General features: G+C 40.9%; 1 protein-coding gene across 14 annotated transcripts in view; it reads left to right on the top strand.

The window, feature by feature from the left end:
• The window catches only part of dlg3 (discs, large homolog 3 (Drosophila)), an 80,475-nt gene that overhangs the window by 506 nt on the left and 55,999 nt on the right, over window positions 1–23,970 (top strand). For 6 of the 14 annotated variants that reach the window (XM_086302709.1, XM_086302713.1, XM_086302723.1 and 3 more), the window contains exon 1: window positions 21,838–22,975. In XM_086302709.1, coding sequence (XP_086158835.1) covers window positions 22,610–22,975 — 366 coding nt within the window. In that variant the 5' untranslated portion in view covers window positions 21,838–22,609. Of the gene's footprint in view, window positions 1–715; window positions 848–10,907; window positions 10,994–15,937; window positions 16,049–21,837; window positions 22,976–23,970 lie in introns of those variants that run through there. The other 8 variants (XM_086302735.1, XM_086302741.1, XM_086302744.1 and 5 more) reach the window with 4 other exon arrangements.

Genomic DNA, 23,970 nt, shown 5'->3' on the forward strand with positions numbered 1-23,970 from the left:
ACGGCTTTTCAACGTCCCACGAACCTCCGCTGTAATCCCCTCGAGAAACCAGACTGTTGTTTTAGCCCTCAGGGAATGAGAAAGTTAAGAGTAAGTGGAAATTGTCAGCTTCCGTGCTGTTGGTATTATTATTGTTGTTGTTGTTGTTTTCTGAGATGTTATTCTCCTACTCGATCATAATGTTCAGGATTAGGTAGGAAACTGTGAAGTAGTAGATTTACCTTCGTGATGTGCATCAACTCTGCATTCTGTGCTCCTCACCACCCACCGGGTTCAACAACCAGCTGCACAGTCCTGATGGGAAAGAGAGAAATGCCTTTAAAGTGCTCTGCAGGAGACTATAACAGGCAGCAGCAGTGATGCGTTTAGTTTAAAAAAAGGAGAAATCTTCCGTATTTTATTATTTATTTAAATTCTTATAACAGTGTGTGTCTGTGCAAAGAAAAGCAGTAGTGGCAGTATTGTTGGCTACATGTATTTACATTTAATAATAGTTTAATTAGAGCTAAAATAAAGAGGTAAGTTTAGAGTAGTCAGGAATTTTTGTATGAACTGATTAATTGCTGACATTTTTGAAAATTGCAACTCCACGAATGTCTTTTTCTAGCCTCTCAAATGGGATACAGGTTCATAACACTGTTATTTCATTTCCCCTGTCTCTATGTAGCTTTGCTGCTGCTGTTGTTCTGAGACATGTATTTATTTTGTGAGGCAGACACAGCTAGGGCAGTGAGGCTGCTCAAGCAGTACCAGTCCAACCTGACCAGTCCAGAGGAACAGGCCTTGAAGACCAGCGTGGGCAAAGTGTCTTCCATCTTGGGCAGCCAGCTGTTTCAAGCCCTTCTCGGTAAGCTTGTTTTGAAGAAGAGAGTCTTTCGAAACTTTTCCCTCTAGCTTATGTTGCATCAGACCTTTCTCAGGATGTCCTTTCCAAACAACGCTTCCTCTTCATGTGTCTATCTTCTTAAGAATGGGAGGTATTTTTTTTCTTGATCTCCTTTAATTTACTGTGCGCTGTTGCCACACACTATCAGTATTAGATTTAGTGCAGCTGGTATAGTTTGATTTGCGTGGCCGTGTGATTGGCTGAAGGCTGACACAGGATGGAGACGGGGTCAGGTTGTATTAATTTGTATGGGAAGTTAACTGAGTCTAAATGTTTCCCAATTAAGTCTTATGAAAGAGGCCTTTCAGTCTGCCTCACAAAGGTTTGCTGTTTAACCACCTCTGTAGCATACTCGGATTGTAATAAAATCCCATTAAAGCCACGCTCAACTCAGTCTATCTATAGACTGTGCTGTTATAAACTCTGACCTGTCACACTGTTGAAACACAATTCCTCCTTTCAGTTTTACAAAAATAGGCACATTTATGTCTCATAAAACTGTATCAGCAGGGTATAGATCATAAAGTCAGAAAACTTTATTCACTTTAGCCAGAAGCAAATGTAACTGCTTCTGGCTAAAGTGTTTGCTAATAGTGAATCATGAGTTAATGTTAGTTGTAACCAGCTACACCTCCATGACAAGCTGAGTGTGGTGTGTTTTGTGTTTTTGGAAATGAGCCTGTGTGAACCTTATCCTCACTTCCTTTTAGAGCAGATAAGGCACATTACTTCAGTTTAGCAAATGGTTGAGTGGTCCTTCTAATTACCACAGCCATGTTATAATGATGCTTGCCCCTGGGTCTGCTATTGCTTCTGCTGACCCACTGCTGCTTCTTTGCTGGGGATCTAAGGGGGGAAGGGCGGCTATGACTCAGGCAGCAGTTAAAAATGATACGGTGTGGCTCGTTTTGCTAATGATGTATACTGAAGGGAGTTTAAGGTATACTTTCTTGTGCTGACTGATGAACCCTTTAAACATAAAGATAAAATGTATTGCTCTTTTTGCGTCTTGTCAAAGGTTGTACCTCATCACCCAGAGTCCACATTTTAAGACCAAATGAGTTGTTAAGTCTCATTTGAATGGTTTCTAAAAATGTAGGCTGGAGCAAATGGTGGATAGAACCATAAAAATGTGACTGAGTTTGCATGAATGGTTTAGGAAGTAGAGAATTTAAAAAAGAATATGTAGTCCCTCATTTTCAGAGGCTCAATTTGCACTGTGAAGCTCTGTGGGATTGGCAGCATTTGCAGCATTTGATTGGATCTGAGCAGAGAGTGTAGCCCTGTATACTGAAGAATTCATCCTTCTGCTTCTATCAGGAGTCACATCATCAGTAAACACCAGTGACCTGGTTTCACTGGCAACCATACATGCCCATGCCATAAAATTGCTTCAATCATGTGTGTCCGATGACGTGATTTGCTTTGGATTAGGAGTTGTTTCTCTCCTTATGCATACTTTTCTATTCCCATCATTTTGGCACAAGGTAATCTTCATTCATTCATCTCCTAAGATTTTCTCAGCAGGCTCTTTTAGGTGATTCCTGGACAGGTCTAATTTCCTCTTCTTGTTCTTGGGTTTGCATCTTGTTGTAAACTCTTTGCATTTCCATTCATGAAGGCATCTAACGATTGCATATATTAATAATGATACACGCACCTTATCAAGAGTTTTCTTGACTTGGTTAGATGTTGTGTCACTTGCACTGACATCTCCTTGGACCTTGTGTTTAAAATTGTAGTGAAAAGCTATAAAATACAAATTCAGTCCACCATTGAGGTGTACAAAAGTAAAACTAGAATGTTTGTGTCTTTCTCCAACAAATCATGGATCTAAATGTAACCGGTGTTGCCTTTATGTGCTGTTAAGTCAATCACAACGTGTAACACATGAAGAAAAGCAATTGAAATACTTGCTTTTAATCTGATGCACTGATTGCAAGAAGTCTATCATGCTTGTGCTGACGATAACCTCTGAAATTGTCTGTAGATACTGATGTTTTCTTGAGTCTCAAAAGATTTTTTTATCCATACTCACTGAGTTTAGGGATTAAAAGTTTATTGCACTTTGGTGCAGGCTTAAATATGCAGTTGGGGTTTTTTCATCACAATGAAATAACTGTTGATTGCACAGTTTAGTGGCTTTATATTAATGACACCACTGGTTTGCATCGAGGCTACAATGTTGCAAGCCTTAGTGCTCTTTACTCGTTTTGTTCCCTACTGAAGATCAGCCTGTAGCTGCTGGGTGGAGGTTTAGTATCATTCAGGGTTCTTCTCTACCTTTGGATTAGCATGCTGTCTGTGCAGATGTTTGCAAAGAGCTAATGTTGTGCTAGCAACATCAGCTTTTTTGGTTCTTTTCCTGCACCTTGGCTCATGTGATGAGTCACATGATCAACAGTAGTTCAACGACCCTCTTAAGAGACAACGCCAAGTAGGGTTTACCTGGGACTCTCCACCATTTGGTTGTTGGAACTGAAGAAGCATCTTCACGAAACTTAAAGAAATCCAGTCACTTTCTTTCCAAGCTCTTTAAATTATTATGAACTGAACGACATAATGAAACTACTTCTGTCCTGAATGCAGTTTGCACTTTACAGTTGTGCTGCTACCATTCCACGCTACCATAAATGGTAATGTGATTACAGTAATGTGTTACTTTGTACTGGATAGATGTCACCCTTTTGTTAGAATGCTAACCAAAGCTATTGAACTTGGTTAACTTGTTAAAAAAATCACCCTAAAGTTGAGAGAGAAAGTCACCAAAAAACCCCATGTGGTTACTGACCATTTCTCCAGGTATTAGTGGACATTTGACCATGCACTGTTTTAATGTAATCAACCTGAAATCAGATCTAATGTATTTTATTATTTATTGAGGTGAGGGAGACTCGGAGAGGATTAGCTTTCAGGATTCCAAACATTCCTCGCAAAGAATGTTCAATCAGGGCCGAGCCTGAGGCCGACAGGAAAATAAATAGCTCTAGGCTCCCATGCGAGCCTCTTCCAGGCCGTCCTGGCTCTCTGGACCATCTGCACAATGTGTGAGGGTAGAAGAAGTAGAAGAGCCGTCTGGTCGCTGTGTCTCAGGTGAATGGTTGAAGAAGACTGGCCCCTCATTCAACATGTGGTTCTCATCAGTGCAGGCGGAGTGGAAGAGCAGCCGGTTCATAGCACTAATAGGAATACAGTGCAGTATAAACATTACTCATCCTCTTATCCGCTCCTGTTGTGTTTGCCTTCACATGCTCAGGGCCATGTGAACTGGTTCATATGGGCCATTTAGTCTAATGGTGGGAGGAAATTTTCTGGAGCAGGGACTGTGTTGTTCAGAAGAGATGAAAAACCTGAGTCTGAAAATCTGCCATTTTCAGACTCTAAAGAAATTGATGCATAGTAAAGTATTCTGTCTTTACAGTTTCTTTAACTTTGATACTCTGCGGGAAGTAAAGAGGTGTTGCACGTCCCGTGGGAAGGTTCAGCGTTCATCCATTTGGATGTCAGCATGGCTGCACAGTCACAAACAAAGGTTGCCTTAACTGCGCATCTACCCTTTTGTTCCAACGTACAAACATACAGTGGGGAGCACGGGGTGCTGCTCGCTGTGAGTTGGGGCAAACATACAGGCCGACACACTTTCAATTACAGTGGAGCCTAAATTCCTGGGGAATATTTCATTTAAACAGCGACAAGGGAGGGAATTGTTTGCCCTGCCTTAAAACTGTGACCTAGTTTTCTGTCAATGTGTTGCTCTGGTGAGCAGTGGGTTGCTCATCATCATGTAAAGAACCAGGGGCACTGTCTTTTTTTGTTTGTGATTCAACCAGGCAGGAAGTACAGAGATGATGTCAGTCTAATTAAATAGGTACATGACAAAAAGAAGAGGCCTGCAATGCACCGATCATGCATGCAGATATTTTGGAGGACTGTGGATGAGGGGGGAAATGCGGGAAAACCCCCTTAAACTGTGACAAAAAAAGCTTTCGACCAGACGCCCCAAAATAGACCCAGAAATCGGTCCTGTGAAAGAGACTTCTGGTCTGGATTGTGTGTTGTGTTTTATGGTCAGGAATTTATGTGGTCTGTGAGGGTTGGAACAGTTCAACGATTTCTTTTTTAACTTTGTTTGGAAGGTCGCTGAAGTGGAAAAAAGCGAAAGCCCTGTACGAAGTGTGTCTGTGAATCCTGATCTCAGAACACTTCAAGATGTGATTGAGCACCTTTCTCTCACTTGTTAACTCTGCCAAAAATAGATGAGTGATGTAATTAGAAGTGTTAGCTGTGTGAAAACAAGCCAGGTGTCCAAGATGCAGCTGAAGCATGGCCTGCAAAACTTAACTAAACTAATATTTTTCAAGATTTAATCAAGGTTGAACTTACCGGTACTTTTCTTAAATACATAGACAGGTGGACATTCGTTAGTTTGTGCTCCTACATTTTGAAGCCTCAAGTTGAGTGTTTTGGCCTTAACCATCTACCATAATCATAAACTATGTCAAAACTATAAAAGGACTCGCTGAGGTTTTCAATCAAGGCAGCAGCATAGCTATTTTCTCTTAGAATGTACCCATTCAAGCTGATATCTGCAACCAGTTGTCCCTTGTCGACCATTAGAAAGAATGCACTACAGAAAAGGAGTTTAAGTCTGCTGTTCCTAATGGTGGACAGAATGGTTTGCTCCTTAGAAAGGGTGGGGGAGGAGGCCGGTGAAGCTGCTGCTCACCTCAGGGTCTCAGCAGGGGCCTCGGGCCTCATTTTCTCTTGATTGTTCACCTTTGTCTAAAGTTTATTTATGCTTTAATGCACCTAGCCCATCTTAAAATTGAGGCAAAAGACAATACATGTAAAGATGAGCTTGAGTTCAAATTAAACTGCCGTAAGATTGAAGGCTGCTATTAGAATCAGAATCAGAGAAACTTTATTAATCCCAAAGGGAAATTGAGTTTTAGAATATCAGGATCCTCCAGCTTGAGTTAGTGTCAAAAGAGTAACACTGAGCCATTTTCTGTGCCTCCTTAACAAAGTCAAGAAGGTACTACTGGTCCTTCTGTTGTTCCTCATCTCTCTTCTTCATTGTGAGTAAGACTATTGGTCTATTCCTTCGGTTTCAGAAAACTGAAGCAGAGACCTTCTTTCATTTTTGTGCTTCCATTGCTGTTGCTTTGCATTAGCCAAAGTATCTTTGGTCTCTTCCGTTTCACTACAAGCTGGTTGATAAGGCACAAGAGGCTTGTGCAGCTCCCTCAACTGAAGATAGCATCATATACGACAAATTTAAAGGTACCAGAGTTGGTACCCGAGGCTGCTCTCTTGTAAAATGAAGAGAACCTCTTTTCAAACAATTTTTAAGTTTGCTTTGACAGATGGGATGTACCAAGCAAAGTTACTGGCTTTCAAACACTAAGTGAGCTGATGTTGTTTGAACAGTTCGAGAGCTGTGTCTCAGAGCAGATTGTGCTACATTTGAATGAATAAAATGTAACCACCCTACAGCAGGCTAAAGTTCTGCTGCAGAAATTTGCCTTGACCTACAAGAGTATTTGTGTGAGTAAATGTGAAAGATCCAACTGTGAGCATACGTAGAAAAATGCTGCATTTTAGCCCCAATAAGCTAAAGGTGGTCCACCAAGTCCAAAGCCAGAGAAACAATGTTACTACTGTCATAAAGCAGGGCATGCCTTTGCTGTCTGTCTGTCTCTCAATCGTAAAAGCAGCAACCTCAGCAAACAAGGCAAGTAAAAGCTGTTGATAAAAAAAGGGAATTCTTCTGAGAGCCTTTGTTGAGCTAGATGAACCAGATGATTGCTTTAAACCATGCATCTTTGCCGGATCTGTGTCATTGACAGGATCAGTAGTCAGGAAAAATATTAAGCAATACTGGCGGCTCAGTCTCTCGGATCTTTTTCCACCTGGCGCAGAGACTTCCTGTAATCTAAGCTCCTCAGTAAGATGTATAGTGATGGCTTTGCATTAGTTTTACGTTTCAGATTTGACTTTATTTAAAAAGTAATTGACTCCATTTAACATTTGTATACATTTTAATGTTGAAATCCAAAAGTATTAATACACAATAACTTCAAACTATTTGATATTTGTAAATAAGCAGCCTGATATTCCTGTGTCACCTGATTGTCCTATACCTGCAACTCCTAAAATCCTGTGTGCAGATGTCAGTAAAGTTGTGGTTTCAGTACTTCAGCATCTATCTAGCTCTGTAGAACTGGAGCAGGAACACAAGTGGAGTTACACTTTTTTTTTTTTTTAATATTAATTAACACTTAAGCTGTTTCTGTGCAGTTTGGCACACAGTCTGTCTATTAGTTAAAGGTACTGTGGCTGTATCTTCAAGGGAAGAAAAAAACATGAATGTGTGAGAGACAGTACTGGAAAGAAAGATGAGCGAATATGTTAGAAAGCTGAGTACTGCTCAGGAAGTGACATTTGATAACCCTATAAAATTTAGACTTTTGCCTTGAGTAATTTATGTTTGTTTGGGTTTTTGTGTCACAGTAGATCTCTACACGACCTGCTGCTTAGATATTTGGTTATTTTATGTCATGAGGCGTCTTCAAAATAAAACAATTGTGTGTATTTTTGTCAAAGATTGTGTGAGAATAATATACAAGTGCATGAACAAGTAGGCCTTTTACAGCTCACAGTAATAGTCTATCCTAGCTTGTGCATGGCAGCCTGTGGTGTCCAATGTCTCTGTGAGGTTAGGTCAAAGGTCAGGTGGTAGTCTTCAGTTTGAATTTAAGCTGATGACTATCTTTAGCTTCACTTCCTAAATTCCATCTTTAGATTAGCTTTATACAGCTAAAAGGTAGAAAGTGGCATAGCTGCCTGCTATATAAAGTCAACAAATGATTCTTTACCTTCATAAACATCTATTTCGAATAAAACGCAACAGAAATGAATAGTTTTATAAATAGTTATATAAATATTCATTAAGAAACATATTCAGATCAGAACAGATTCCATTGAATTTTATGTTTTACATTACACTGATGTATAAAATTAATTGGAAAATTGACATGGAAAATATTCATGCCCTTTTTGGGCTTGAATATTTTTTGAGTACAGCAGTAGCTCGCACTAACCAGATGCTTTATTGGGGTATACCTTGATAGTACCAGGTTGGACTCCCTTTTGCCTTCAGAACTCACAAGGTTCAACAAGGTTGGGGAACATCTATCAGAGCTTTTGGTCCATATTGACCATACATACATGATGTCAGTCTCCTGTTCCACCACATCGCAATGAATTGAAACCTGATGACCGTGGAAGCCGATTGTGCTTTGTTATGTTCAGGTTAGGAGGATACCACTGATACAAGACGTGTTGTTTATGACAAATTCTCACCCAGCAACATTTTCCAATATTCTTTTCTGTTTCTTTGTAGCTGACAGGAGTGGCCCCAGCTGTGATCCTCTGCTGTTGTATCTACTTCAAGGTTCAACATGTTGTGTGTTCAGAGGTGCAGTTCTGCATACTTTGTTTGTAACAAGTTTTGTTTGAGTTATTGTTGTCTTTCTAGCGGCTCCAAGGAGTCTGACAATTCTTGTTTGACCTCTGACATAAACAAGGCATTCTCACCCAGAGAACTGCAGCTCGCTGGATATTTTCCCCGTTTCGGACTATAAACCCTAGAGATAGCTGTGCACAAAAATCTTCGTAGATCAGCAGTTTCTAAAACACCCAGACCAGCAGACACAGATGCAAAGCAAAATTCTTTACTATAAGAGTTGATCTTGTATTGGATTTAGACTTTTCAGGTAGAGAGAAGTCACTTTTAAATAAAAATTTTGCTCAACCATCAGTAACAATAAATTTTCAGCAACTACTCTGTGTGGGGATATGAGGATACCTTTTTTTTTTTTTCAAATGATTGTCTTTAGGCATTTTTTTTCTTTTATTGGACAGTGACCTGGAAGACTGGAAAACAAGCAGTCAGAGGCAGGGTGTAAAATGCAGTCGGTTTCTCAGCTGGAATTAAGCTGAGGACGTTTTAGTTATGTTGCATGCACTGTATCCATTCACTATTGGGATGCTTATATAACACAGAGAGATAATAAACACAGTGACAGTGTGGCGTACTACAATATGTGTAGAAAATAATGAGGTAAAGTAAGGAGGCTCATTTGCGTGACTGTGGATATTTGCATCTATATGGAATTAGGTTATTGCAGGTAGGCCCACAGCATGTTTGCGTGTCTGCATGTGCATAAGAGTTTGTGTAAGTGAGGCTGCTCTTTAGTCAGCTGGTCATCAAACTGCTCTGCCCACACATGGCTTCACTCCTCCACATTCAGACACAGTGATGAGTCACATGCTCCATTCTTACACTTTTGTTCTTACAGCGTCTTGTTGGGACATACTGACTCTTGTCTCTCCGTCTCACACATGCACATAGACTTTGAGTCCCCGTTTCAATAAGAGGTGCACATTCTTGAAAGACATGTTTAAAACGTTTCACCTCCAAAGTGTTTTGCAGCCCATTTTTGTCCTGACAGTGAACTGTGCGAAGTTGATGAACTCTTCTGCAACCTCTTTATGTCAACACTGCAGTAACCAGGCGCTCACTTGGCATCAGCAAAATTGTCTCAGCGCATTCTTGTCAAACGGCTGCCACTCAGCGGCTGACCGTGGGACATGGGCCAAGAAGTGATGAGAAGACTTCAGAAGAAGGGGGGAGGAGTTAAAGAGTGCGCTGAGACTTACTCACTTTTGATTGAATTTCATGCTGCCTAACAATTAATGGCAAATGCTTGATTAGCCCTGCCCATGCATGTAGTTTTGGGGGATCCCTGTTTCCTAAAAGTCTAGAAAAAAGAACTCGTGTGGCTCCGGGGAAAATCTGATATAGACATTAATGCTCCTAAGTTCTTTTATTAGCACCACTGGTGGCTTTACGGTGTCGTTATTATTAGCTGTTCTTTATGTTTAGCTGTCATGTTAGTACATGCTAATCAAAGATGGTTACCATGGTTACACTATCCTTGAATAATAACTATATTAGCGTTGTCTTGGTTGTAACCAGGAGTTTCTTGAATTACTTGTCAGCTCTGACCATTCTCCTCTGACCTTTGGCAGAGAACTGCTGCTCACTTGATATTTTCTCTTTTTCAGACCATACTCAGTAAAGATGACCACCCGAGAGATGGTTGTGTGGGGAATCCCAGTAGATCGTCAGTTTATAAAACACTCACTCACAGTCCAGCAACCATAACAGATTCAAATTCAGTTAAATCACATATTTTTTTCCCAACCCAACATAACAGTAAAGCATCCTGGTACTGCAACTTCTGCATGCGTGCCTATTTCACACTTAGGAGAAGCAAAGCATGACATCCACATGGTGGGCCAGGGTTACATGCTTTGCTGTGATATCGAGTTGTTTTTGTCCCTTTCTGATGCTCATGTGTTGAAGTGGCCAAATTTGCTAATGCAAGAGTTTATAAATTGTCCCATCAGTCAGCTAGAGTGAACTACATGTATTGATTCGTTAATATGTGTAGAAGTCTTGGCGTAAAACCGAGTTTCAAAGCAAAGAGATCTTAAAATCACGTGTCGTGTAAGTGATCTGTGACACTGACAAATAACAACGTGCAGGATGTTTTTCTTTCTTTTTTTGTGACACACTCTTGTCAGGTAGTATGATAAATTATAATGTTAGACACAGACTTGATGATGTACTTAGTCAGTACCTGAGTCATGTAGTTCAGCAAGAAGATAAGAAGAACACTTGCAAATATGGAGACATAGCTTCCATGTAAACAGACGACTCCCACCCCCACATTTTTACCAACTGTACCCTTGAGGACAAAAAACAGACTTCTCCCCAAGTGCCGGTGATTGATCGGCAGATTCTTTAACGCATCCAAAGCAGTTAGACGACTGAGAACTTACAAAGATGTAGAGATGACAAAGTAAAAAAAAGAAAGTCTTTTGCTGTAATGTTTGTTGTGGTCCAAGTAAAGGGAAAAAAATGCTTATTATAGTTTTCTTTTCCTCGCAGATATTCAAGAGTGTTACGAGGTGACCTTGCAACTGAACACAGAACAAACTGTTGTGAAAGAAGACAACAGGCGCGATGTGTGGGAGGTAAATTTCCTGCTTTACATTATATATTTCAAGAAAATAAGCTTAATGTTCACACGTGCTGTTGTGCACTTTGCTGTTACTCAGTAGGCAACGCTAGATGTCATTACCTGTGTCCCTCGCACTCCTACACGGATAACATGTCACCATGAGTCACAGTAGCTATGACTTCAACCTGGTGAGTGAGTGTCAGACAGAGAAAAAGTTGGACGGGGGCACCCATGGGTAGAGGGAGAAGAGGAAATTAGACAGAGTCAAAAGAGCGCTGATTACCATTTGCTCATCAGTGGGAGTCAGCCAGTCCTGTCATTATAACAAGTGTTTATAGTCGCATGGTTATTTAGAATATTTTTAGTGTGGGACGCAGAATGAAGGGAGATTTTATGTAGGCCTAAATGTTTTTAAATGTACAGCATCGTGGAGGCAAGTGATGTAAAACAAATCCACACATTCTGGTTATATACAGACACTTTTTTGTCACTTATCCCCTAATGGCCTTTAGATGGGTTGGAACTGCTCACTTGATATCACTTGTGTGCTTTAATGTTGCTTTGCAACTTTCCTTGAGCTATGCCAAAATGTTAATGAAATTGATCTTTGGCTGACTTCAATAACTCATTAGCTGAATGGCCTTTGTTCTTTTTCTTTGTAGCCAAGAGAGATATGCTATAGCGTCTGTATAATAATGACGACATGAGTGTGCCTACACATTTGTTTGCAGTTTGAGTCCCCACGCAGGCTGGACCGGCACAACATGATTTCAATTTCAGCACCAAATTTTTAAATGTAATTTTAAAAAATGTAATTTGAGGCACAATGGCTAGCTTTCATTCTTTTAAGCAAAGAAACCAGATTCTTGAACTGAAATGTCAGACTAATACAATTACACTGGCCTGAAATACTCTTCAAAGACACTGTTGTCGTTTAATCCAGCTAATTAACATGCTTAGTAAAACCAAGACTGTATTTCACCTTGTGAGTGTGGAGCAGTTTAGTGATAGATTATTAGGAGATGATTTCAGATCTGCTCAAACATCAACTGAATGAGCACTTACTTTGCCTTTAGGTGACTGGAGTCTTGGTAGCGTTGAAAGACGACCATTAGCTGCCATCAAAATACTTCAGAGGTGACAAAAGCCCCCTCAACATTGGTTTTAAAGCTTTTCTCAGTTTTAATGTATTACAAAATATAATGTGTGATTTTGAATTCATTGGTGAGCTACAGAGAGGAAGTATGCTGGAAAATACAGACTTGCTCCCTCTGCCAGTCATCACAAGCCATCATGGCAAACTCGATAGGCGTATGAGTTTACATATGACTGTTTGTTTTGACATAGACCACAGATAAGATCAGACTTAGTTCATTTTTAGCAGATATAGTATCTTTAATCTCCATATTTACTTTTATAAAGTATTTACTTCGACCAAGCTGCCTGACTGAAACACTGATTCCCTAATTTTGCTCAGGACCCATTTTACCATAAATGGGGATCCTTCATAGTTTATTTAGCTTTAGTGCTTTTTTCTGTTTATTGTTTTCTGCTGATTAATTTGCTGCCTGATGCAGCTTCTTTGCTGTTTATTATTTACTAAGTGCTGTCCCAGATCCCATGTTACACAGTTTTCAGTGTAAAAAAAGGGAGATATGTCAATATGGGGTTTATACAAATAAATTAAGCAGTCCAAAAAAGAGCCAACTCTGTAGAAAAGACATTAAATTGTAAACGGTGATTTATGTATGACAACTGATGGCTCACGCTATACCTCCTAGATGACTCATTTTAAAAATAAGCATAGATTTTTTCTCAGGATGGTCGTCACATTTCTGATCCACTCCAGCTGCTCTTTGTGTTTGGTGTGATGGGATCAATAATAACTTTCATCCACAGTCCAATAATTCGATTGATGCTGTTTTTATGAATCCTCATGTGGCTTTACATCATGTAGGACTTTTTTCAGTGCCTTTTGGTTTATGTAAAGGAAGGTGAGAGTAATTCAACATTCAACATGGGAACTAAGGTTTAATCTAACATTATTCCTTTATGCTTAACAGCCCTTCCCCCAAGTCAATCACTTAATGTCAGTGTGTTTTTTTTTTAAATTTTCATAACTCTGAACTGGATTATGGCTGGTCAGTTGAACAGAGGAACTGCACTAAACTTGTCATCCACTTGATTGTATTGAACTGATGCTGCAGAGCAGAAGACTTTTTCTTTTACAATCATCTGTTCCAAAAAATAGTCATTTTTAAAAATTAACCGTCCTTTCTTACAACCTTCCCCCTTGCTGGGCAGTTAAAAAAGTAGCCCTGGTTTGAAATCACTGGATTATTCAAGCATAAATTGTTGCTTATTGTAGGGCCATGTGTTCAAACTTTGTCACTCCCCATGGTAGAGGATCTAAACCATAAATTATGACTGTGGCTTGAACTTTAGTCCAACATCCTAAGCTCGTCTCTGTGCATCTGTGATCCACCCTGTTCAGCTTCTAATTCAGTGCAACATGCCTCTTGATCCATTCCCCCATCCTTCACTGTCTGGATCCCAGCTGCTTGTGAGGCCTGTAGGCACAGTCCTGGAAAGAGAGAAGCTGCTGGAAGGATGCAGCAGTCATAGTGGGAAGTTTAAGGGAGAGAAAGAGAGCTGCTTAATGGACACCCGACGAGGTGCTCATCAGTATTCTAGCCATACGATCACCTGAGTGGAGGATGGGAGGGAAACTAAATGAGTCTGCAAATTCCCTGATTTGGTGCAGAGTAGCAGGTGAGAGTGGAGAATGGCTCCTTTAGAAAATAAATAAAAGAAACCATAAGAGAACAAGTTAGTTTCATGTGATTGATTTCATAGTGGTTATTTAATGTTTTGGTTCCAAGCTAAGTGTGATGTCACTAGTTTGGTTGTATTGGGATATAATCATGAAATATCAAAAGAATAGAATTTAAATATATCATGAATTCCAAGTGTTATAGGACTTGAAGTAATTAATTGAATGACTGCACCAATTTGCAGATGTCTGGCTATGAGTGCTGTGCAAAAGGCATACTGTTAGCTTCCAGCATTAGAAGGGGCTACAGCTGCACTGTCTGCCAGTGTCAGCTGACCTGCCTGTCCTAAATGTGGAGAAGGTGCCATCAAAGGACACACTCACTGAGCCTCACTAATGTAAAGAAAATGTTGTGAGAAGACTGCAAACTTCACATTGATGTAATTCTGATGGTTGAATTTTGCCTTCCAACTCTCTTCCTGTTGGTTACATAGATGCCAGGTACAGCTGCCCGCATGCTTCAGCGTGTGGGTGTATATATATTATCTTTTCAACTTGAGCAAAAGAGGAGCTTTCATTTTAATTTAAAGCCATCGGGAGGAAGTTAAGAGCTTTTATTTGAAAACAAATTTGAAAAATTGGTGGAAACACATGTTTGCAGATTTGCACAGGTGATGGCCTGCTCTAAAGGCTGCCCTCTGCTGTCAGTTAAGGGTCTTTATTCAGTCTATGTCCAGGCTTAGGACACTGTGTTTAGTTTCCTCATATAATATATTTGCTAAACTTTGGCTGTCTTGTGTCTTGCGCCCTTTTTACAACAAACAGTGCTGTGCTGCATTTTTTTTCTTAACTTTCTGATTTTCCAAAGCTACTCTCTCTCTTCAACACAATGTTATTTCACAAGATTGGGAGTCACTCCTGACTGTTTTTTAAATTTAAAAAGTATTTAAAATTATTACATAAAAAGTTTTAAATAAGCAAACTTGTTTCCTTGCAGAAATCTAAGAACACTAATAGGATACATGTGCTCATTTCTCTTTATGATACAAGAGCTAGTAGGTGACTATTTTTTTTAGCATAAACCCTGAAGACTTGGAAAATAGCTAGCCTGGTATTGTTAAATGTCTGTCAGAAGTCCTGCTTAGGGTTCAGGAAGCATCTTTGACAGACTAAATAATTTAAAAATACAAAAGAAGGTAAAAAAAAAAAAAAAGTATATACTGTATTGGTAAACTGTAGAGGTGCTGGTAGACTGATAAATTTATACTTGAGACATAGCTAGATTAGCTGTTAGCTCTTTATGCTAAACTAAGCTAGCTTGTTCGTCCTAGCTCTGTTGGTGTTGTCAGATTATTTACAAATGCAGTTAATGTCATGTTTAGGATCAGTAATGTTATGTTTGGATTACAAGACATGTAATCTACTCTGAATACCTAATACAGAAAACATAATACTTTGTTTAAAAAATAGATGCACACTTCAAAATTTTGAGTTCTGCAATTGTTTTCAAAAAGATTTCAGAGTGATTTTTTCATATTTAGCATTTCCTGTTGGTTAAATTAGTACTACAGTTTGTAAATCTGTATAACATATTACACATCTTTTTCATAGGATTTATTATGAATGATAATAATAATATATTCAACAAAACTCACTATCTTTGTTAGACATGTCTGTTCAACTTCTTGCTAACACAAATCTCTAGTCAGCCAACATGGCAGCAACTCAGTGCATTTAGAAATGTAGACATGGTCACGATGACCTGCTCAAGTTCAACCTGAGCATCAGAACGGACAAGAAAAGTGATTTTAAGTGACTCTGAATGTGTCATGGTTGTTGTTGCTGAGCGGGCTAGTCTAGCAATTTCAGAAACTGCTGGTCTACTGGGATTTTCCCAGACATCTCTAGGTTTTTACAGAAAATGGTCCAAAAAAGAGAAAATATCCAGTGAGCAGCAGTTCTCAGGGAGAAAGTGCATTGTTGATGTCAGAGGTCAGTGGAGATTGACCAGACTGCTTTAACAAATTATGCAGAAGAGCATCATTTACCTATATACTTAATGCCATTTGAAAATTAATGTATATGATTATCTTTTCTGGTATCCACAAGCGTGTCCATGTTATTGCAAGACAATATTTTTACGTTACTTGTCTGAAAAACAAATACTATGTGTGTCCCCTGCAGGATCAAGAGGGACAGAGTGTGTCCCGGGTCCGAGTGACCAGCAGGAGCAGCCCTCAAAAAGTGGAGCGAGTTTCTGGTTTGGTGGCTCGTTCTCATGTCGACGTGCCAAAGGTGAGTTACGCAAAGCAAAGATTTGCTTCCATGGACTGTCATGAACTCAACTTTTGCTCAATGATCCCATTAAACGTCAGAAAGACGATACTGTGACGCTGATGATGTGATGCTTACAAAATTTCCACGACAGTTATTGAGCTTTTTATTATGGTAATACTGAACACCGTGGTTAATAGTATATCATAAAACACTTAAAGGCCTAAAATATGTGGTCATATAATTCACCATGCTGAGGATCTCACTGTAGCTACGGGCTGGTTTTAAAAAGATTTAAATAAGTAATTTAAGACTGTGCAATATATGCTGTCCCTGAATCAGCGTTTTCTTAGTCACTCGTTATTCACTATGATAGTTCTTTTTTTCCACACAGTTTAATGTCAGACTACCATACTTCAGTCAATGTAGTCATTGGTTTCTTGTCCACAGTCTCTAAGTTTGGACTATCCCTAACCTGACAACATTTGACTCCTGGAGAACGTTCACTGGTTCCCGAAAGCCATCTTTAATTGCTCTGCTTAGTCCTTTATTTTCTAGACAGTACGGTGAGAGGTGAAACTTCTCCCACCAGAGAAAGATTTGCTCTGGTGTCTTCTTAACCAATATCAGTTGTTGACCTCTTGGTATACATGTAACTTTTACTGTAACAAGTGAGCATGTCTTGACAAAAGTTAAAAAATGCATTGATTTATCATATAGGCTGACTATAAACAGGGTTATTTTTTAACTTTTTTTGCTGCATGAGTATGACTCAACCTTGGATGTCAGTCCTTCTTATGAGTTAACAAAAGTGCAGCACATGTTTTCAGATAGATAGACAAAAGCCCAAAGTACTATTTGTTTAACTAGCTTGCTATGAGGTAAAAGGCAAATACCGCCCTCATGTCTGTCTATTAGATGTGAAGTTTACTTTGGTTTCGGACTAGAAACAGTGGGAAAAAACTGGCTTCGCTTGTCAAAATGTCACAAAATCCATATTACCAACATGTATAAATTTCACAGATTAACACCTTCTCTTTGTTTGATCTCCAAGTGAAAAAAAATGTAAAAACTACATTGTGTGGATTATGATTTTTGTTTGGATAGAAAAAAGAAGCTAATTACCTGGCACCTCTTGTTTTATTGTGCTGTAACTTTTGGCAAGACAGCAGATAAGCTTCTTGCCAAAGTGATACCAAAATGATGCTTCTCCAAATGCCAAGCGGTCTCTTTAAAGGATTGTGGCTCATCTGATGCTTACACGAGCAACATGCTCAGTCCTCATCTTTCATGTGAGAGATATGTCTCAGTAGGCTGCCATGTTCTTCAGTGCTTTTAAAGGCCGCCGTGTTCACACGCATTTCCCCATTACAGCACGGCCAGAGGCACATGGCAGCACAGTGGCTGCAGGCGTTGGCTTTTGAGCTAAGCCCAGAACTAGTGCAGTAGGTGTGTGTGTGTGTGGGTGTATGTGAGGGGGGCGTTTGGATTAGTGGACTTGGACCAGGTAAAAGATGAGGTGATGCAGGCTGTGGCTGCGAGCACATGGATTCATTGTGCTTGTATGATAATGCCTGCATAATAAAACAGTGACAGCACAGGTTGATTCTGGTATGGATAATATGGAGCTGGCTGCGTATGTGTGTGTGTGTGTGTGTGTGTGTGTGTGTGTGTGTGTGTGTGTGTGTGTGAGACTCCCTCTTTCACATGAAGGAGGGAGATGAGGAGGCGCAGGGGAAGGGAGGGACTGTAAGGGAGAGAATGGGGGTGTAAAGAGAAAGCTATAGTGGGGGAGGCTGGAGAGAGACAGCAAGGCGGCTGAGAGGCGAGGGCCGGTGCAGTGCAGAGCTGGAACGGACACCCAGAGCTCAGCCTTCCGCGGGTTGCCATGGAAACCACATTCCTCCCCCGCCTGCATCCCTACAGACTGCTCTGACTCTCTTTCTCTCCATATCTATCTCTCCCCTCGCTCTTCTCTATGTTTTATCCCGTCTTTTTCATTCCTCTTTTAATTTGCGTCTTTGTTTTCTTTCTCCTCTCTCCCTCCATCTCGCTCTCTTCTGCTGTCATGCCGTACATGCTTTGAGCACATTCGTGATGATGCACACTCAGCAAGCACAGTGATTTCAGAAGCGTTGCACTCTGTGGCAAGGTGGATGGGTAATTACACAGTTTATTTTGCATTCCCATGCACTCACGGATGCATAAGCACTTTGTTGTTTTCTCAGCATCTCTCTGTTTTTCTTCTCTCTATTTTTACTTCCCCTTCTGTTCAGCACCATGCTTCAGTAATGCCCCCTCTAGTCATCGCATTTCTGCCCACACACAGGGCACCTTAGCTCGGTTTCTCCTCTGTTACGGCATCTGCAGTGGACCTCAACCACCTTCATCACATTTTATCAGCTACTTTCACCTGATCCTATAACCTCCTACTTGAACCAACCCCCCCTTTTCTTATTGCTCTTTTTCCTGCCTCTTCTTTATGCATGTACGAAATCTGCATAAACACTGTTCCTTATCCTTGCAGCTCTGATAAAATCTCTCACTCTCCTCTTTTCCTGTCTCCTTCATTTATCTCCATGTGTATGCTTCTCTCTCTCATTATTCCATCAGTTGGAGTTTCATGTGTGTGGTGGAGCAGCTGTTCTCTGCCACTAAGGCCTATTAATAGGAGTCTTAGGCATGTAGCCTCAGTTTTCTGCTTCTGAAATGCTGGGAGAGCATTGTGGCGAATCTAAATGATCTCACTCATTTGAATTAGACTGACTGACTTGCTGTCTTCTCACCCTGTGCGAATTACTTGCCTCCCATCAACACATCACCTGTCAGTGAAATATATATCTCACATATTCTTCTATAATCTGGGAATTCCTTTCAGTGGATGTAATGATACCCGAGAGACTTGTTTCTTCATCCCCTATTACAGTTGGTTAAGGCTACAGTACAAGATCTTATTATGTGTTGATTGGGAGCTGCCTCTTTAAGACTGCCTCACTACCGATTGTCCTTTTATGGTGCTAAATCCGGTCAGGTGACGAAGGAGCAGTTACACAGCTTCTCTGAGAAATGCCTAGAAATGACTGAAAAGTTCAATAGATGGTCCGTGCAGTGGTTGGGAGGGGGGGTTGTAATGCTCGTTATGATAGCGTGTGTTTGTTACAGGGTGTCCAGGTGGGTTCATGTAATAAGAGAGCTGTGAAGGCTGCTGCTGAGCTGATTGTGTCGGGGGTGCCGAAAGCTGAAATGAAGCATCTCTGTTCAAAAAGCAAATTATGTGCTCCTCCCGTGTGTCATAACTCAAGCAGAGGGTCAGAGGTCGCAGTCTTAGTTTTAGCCATAAATCACTTAATGCTGTTTGCCTGAACACAATATTAACAAGGATTTTCTTACACACTCTGGACACATTTAATTCAGTTCAATTCAATTTTATTTATATAGCACCAGTTCACAGCAACAGTTGCCTCAAGGTGCTTTATATTGTAAGGTAAAGAATAAGCAAGCACTTGGCAACAGTGGGAAGGAAAAACTCCCGTTTAACAGGAAGAAACCTCCGGCAGAACCAGGCTGAGGGAGGGGAGGCCATCTTCTGCAAACATACTCTTTGCAAAAGCTGCATTTAATCCAGGGCAATGGTATTTGATTACACTATATTCACTAATGCGTCCGTTATCCTCCATTTATAAACTTTAAACAATCAGTACAGACAGTGCTTTATCCATCAAGACATTTCTTGCCCAGTACAATTTAATTCATGCAAAATCATTTTCCTGTATTAATTCTGTATTCTGTACTGAACTGTACAGAAAAGCAGCTCTTAAATTGTATTTCCCATCTATAATATGGAACTGAAACAGTTTCCTTTTCTTTGAGGTACTAAGATTTGTCTGCATATGTGAACTGGTCACACCTGTTCATGTGTTTGTATGTGGACGATTACCAATCTGTGGTTATTCTTTTCTTGTCCTGCCCATACCTACCTTTATATATGTATGTATAAAGGTAGCTTCTTACTGCACACCCCATGATTGCACTGACTGGTAAATGCAGTGTGGACAGTTTATAAGAGACAGGAGAAAGGGGTTTTAGGAAAGGATGCTTGCAACATGTGATCTGTCATGTGTGGTGTGATCGATATGCTTACATTGGTCTTCCAGGCTGCTGCTTCAAAGCCCCGCCTCGCCGCTCTAATTCAATTCAGCGGCATATGTGGCTGCACATCCTACGATGTAACTCATACAGTGGTTTCCAGCATCTGTTTAAAAATGCCTCTTTTTGCTCTTTGCTTGAAAATGAAAATCTCTGCAGGTTAGAGTGAGAGGATATCATTATAATGAAGTGAGTTACTCTTGCATGTAATTAAGTGAGCCTGAGCCTGCTGTGTGTGCCTCCTGGTAGGGCTGCAACACAATCCAGTTTGCCCTCAAAGTCCTGCTCAGTTTAACGGGAAGGTTGCACGGATAGGCATTTATATATGTCAGATTTTCAATATGGCAATATGGTGTCTATCAACACACTTTAAAGGCTTCTTGCTTTAATGTATATATGCACTGTAACATGCAGACTATGTATAAATATACCCTCTCCCCCATGCAGACACACCCAGCTCTGTTCCCCGTCACATTTCATTAATAATGCATGTATACAGGGCTTTAATGGCGACATTGTAACATTCCCTCTCAGTTCACTAAAAAAACCCTTCACCCTCAGTGTCAGGATGTTTTGTATCTAGCTGTGATCAGCCCACGAGTTCACAAGCATTTAAAATGGCTCACAAGCAGTCCTATCGCATTACTGAAAATATAACTGCCACAGATACATGAAAGCCATATAGTGGGGGTTTTTTTCCGCTCACACATTCTCACTCTCAATCTCTTCCTCCACCCACTTGAAAGCCCGAGCGTGTAATCGTGTTGGTTTCGTACACATGTGTTGATGTCATCATTGTGAACATGAAATAATTCCCCTATGGTTCTTATACGAGGCATCAGGAGTGCACTTTTTCCCTCGCCGTGCTTATTTTTGACCCAGTCCTGCACACGCGCAGGACTTGCCATTAAAATAATGCAACAGCGGTGCCGCTTTGAAACGAAAGAACGCTTTAAAGTAATGCAACGTGATTCAAATGCATCCTCTGCTGAGAGCCATGATATTGAGGAGAAAAGGGATTTTCATCTCCTGCACCTACTTCCACTGCAAGAGTATTTACAGATGTGTACTGTGACACAGAGCCTGAGGTTGACAATTACTAGCACAAGAAAGCTGTTCAGGCTGCAGCTGAACTAAGGATGACCGTGGAGATGACCAGTGATCAGAATGACAGGGGTGCTCATTGCAAGTTGGATTTCAGCTGCATTGGTCTGATGAAAACATGGATTAGACTCAGAATTTGCGGATCAGAGGCTGAGTACTGCATTGGCAGATTGCAGACTATGACTTCCTGACCTTTTTCTCTTTAAAATATTAAGAGGAAAAAAACACACACACACACAATGTTTTATTGTGTTTTGATTAGGGAAGAAGTGCCTTTTCACTCAAGGCAGGAAGCAGCGAGATTTGGGTGCTGCGGTCCCTTTAAGAGCAGCTACTGAAGCGCTCAGTCCTGTTGGTGCTGCTGCTGCTGCTGATGGCGGCGCTGCAAGTTGATTGGCTGTGGCTGTCAGGGCTGAGGTGCTAGAGGGATGCTGCTACATATCTCCCCCTCCCCACCCCCTCCGTCCCTTCCTGCTTCCCTCTCTCTCTTTCTCTCTTGCTCTATATCTCTCTCTCACTATCTCGCTCTTGCTAGCTCACATCCCTCTGAATAATCCACATCTAGGGCAAGCTGGCTGAGAGGCAATCCAGTGCTCAGCTCCTCTCTGCAGGCTGAGAAAAGAGACAGAGAGCGAAAGACAACGATTTTCAACGCAGGAGGAAAAAAAAAGCCGTGAGATTTTGACAAGAACAGGAAGATACCAAGAATTAACTGAAGATTTTCATCTGCGGATATCATTTATTTATACATATTGTTTATATATCTATATATATATATTTGTACACACGCATATAGATATTTATATATATATACATTTATCCTTGTACATATCTGTATCTGTGCTTGTCTGTTTATATTAATATTTTTATATGTATTTGTGTGTGTAAATATATATGATATATAAACAAAAAATATCTATATATCTATGAATTTATATGCGTATCACTGTGAACCAAGAGAAGCAAGAGGAAATTTCTATCATCAGGGCTGGTCTCTGATTGTGTGGCGGTATACAATATTTTAAATATTTCCTTTGATCTTCAACGTCAAGAGGACAAAGACTACGTGCCCATTTTGTATTTTTGTTTTCCTGTCGCTGCTTCCCATCCCTCTCAGTCCGTTTTTTTTTCTGCGTCCGGAAGGAATAAACTGGAGAGTGACAGGATTTGACGAAAAGGGAAAATCTGTAGAAATTCCTGTGATTAGTGTTATTTCCATCGGCATTAGCGCTCTGTGAGCCGATCACAGCGTGCTGTGTGAGATCTGAGGAGGCAGCAGAGACAGAGTGCCACGCCGCTCATCTCAGCGTCAGCCCAGCCAGCACAGCCAGCATGCACAAACACCACCACTGCTGCAAGTGCCCAGAATGTTATGAGGTGACCCGTATGGCTGCCCTGCGTAGGATGGACGCCCCGTCGTATGGAGGAGACTGGCAGGCCGAGCCCTATGGATACCCACCTGGGTATGGTGGAGGCCAGACCTTACCCCCTCCAGCCTCAGGGGGAGGTGGAAGCATGGGAGGAGGAGGGGGCACTTTAGGGAGAAGTAAGGGCAAGGTTATGTCTGGTGGGGGCCCTGGAGGCCCCAACCCAAAGGGCCAATCCAAGGGTGGCCCCAAAGTAAATGGCAACAACTCCAGTGGACAAGGAGGATGGTGGCCCGAGTGCACCTGCACCAACCGGGAGTGGTATGACCAGGTAACTCCTCTTCCTCACTCTGTTACATAGCTCAGGCTCGTGGGACCTGACGAGGCAGATCAGAGGGGCTGTTGCCATAGTAAAACAGAAATGATCATGTGCCAGCTGAAGCTGTCGGTTTAAGGAAGAAAATTCAGATTTAGTATTCTTCTCAAGCCCTCTCTTTCCTAATTGTCGCTTGTGTATTTCGCATTGTAGAGCAGAATAGAGCTGATCTAGCTTCACGGCACATGCATGTAGATGATCTTCATTTTTGGATTGGGCGCAGATGACTAATGCTTATAGGTTTAACACACCAAGTGTGTGTGTCGTCAAAGGCTTATGCTGATGCAGTTACCACAGGCCAAAGAAATGGTGCATTTTCATTCATGGAAGCAGCACCGAGAGGCAGTTTGCAATTATTGTGAATTAGCCCTCTAGTCGGTAACCCTGACATTACAAGCTGACTCAAAGAAATTAGATGTAAAAAACAGATTTTGTCTAATTAGCTTAGAGTGGAGGAAGGGATGATGAAATCCATCTCTGATGCCAGTCCCTGTATTTTTTGCAGGCCATTGTGCTTCAAAGCATCACAATAGACTGTGTTGTGTAATACAAACAGAGAATGAGACGCAATCTAAATGCTGCCTGTTTTATGTGTCGCACAGTGTGAATGAAACTGCCTCTTTACATGTGCACCATTTTGTGTCTGTTGCCTCCATTTATTTACATGTATTTGTAAATCACAGTTGATGGAAGGTCAGAATAGCTTCAGGAGCACAGGCTTTAATTAAGGAAGGTGCATGTATGTGAGCATGAGATTGAGCTTGGGTGGGGGAAGGGTTGCTCGGTGAGCATGAGATTCAAGGAATGGATCTTGCTGTGCATAAGTATGTGCCTGTGCAGTCCTGTGTTTGCGGCAAGTGAAGCCACTGCATTATTTGTATTTCACCCCCTGTTGTGTCTGAGCCTGGTTTTGGAAGAAGAATAGGAAGAAGTGAGGAAGGTGAGAAGAA

This window comes from Aulonocara sp. 'chitande type north' Nkhata Bay, linkage group LG2, assembly GCF_057382095.1.
Source record: "Aulonocara sp. 'chitande type north' Nkhata Bay isolate Kocher_YH1m ecotype deep benthic linkage group LG2, A_spYH_male_GT1.1, whole genome shotgun sequence".
Taxonomy (NCBI): Eukaryota; Metazoa; Chordata; class Actinopteri; order Cichliformes; family Cichlidae; genus Aulonocara; species Aulonocara sp. 'chitande type north' Nkhata Bay.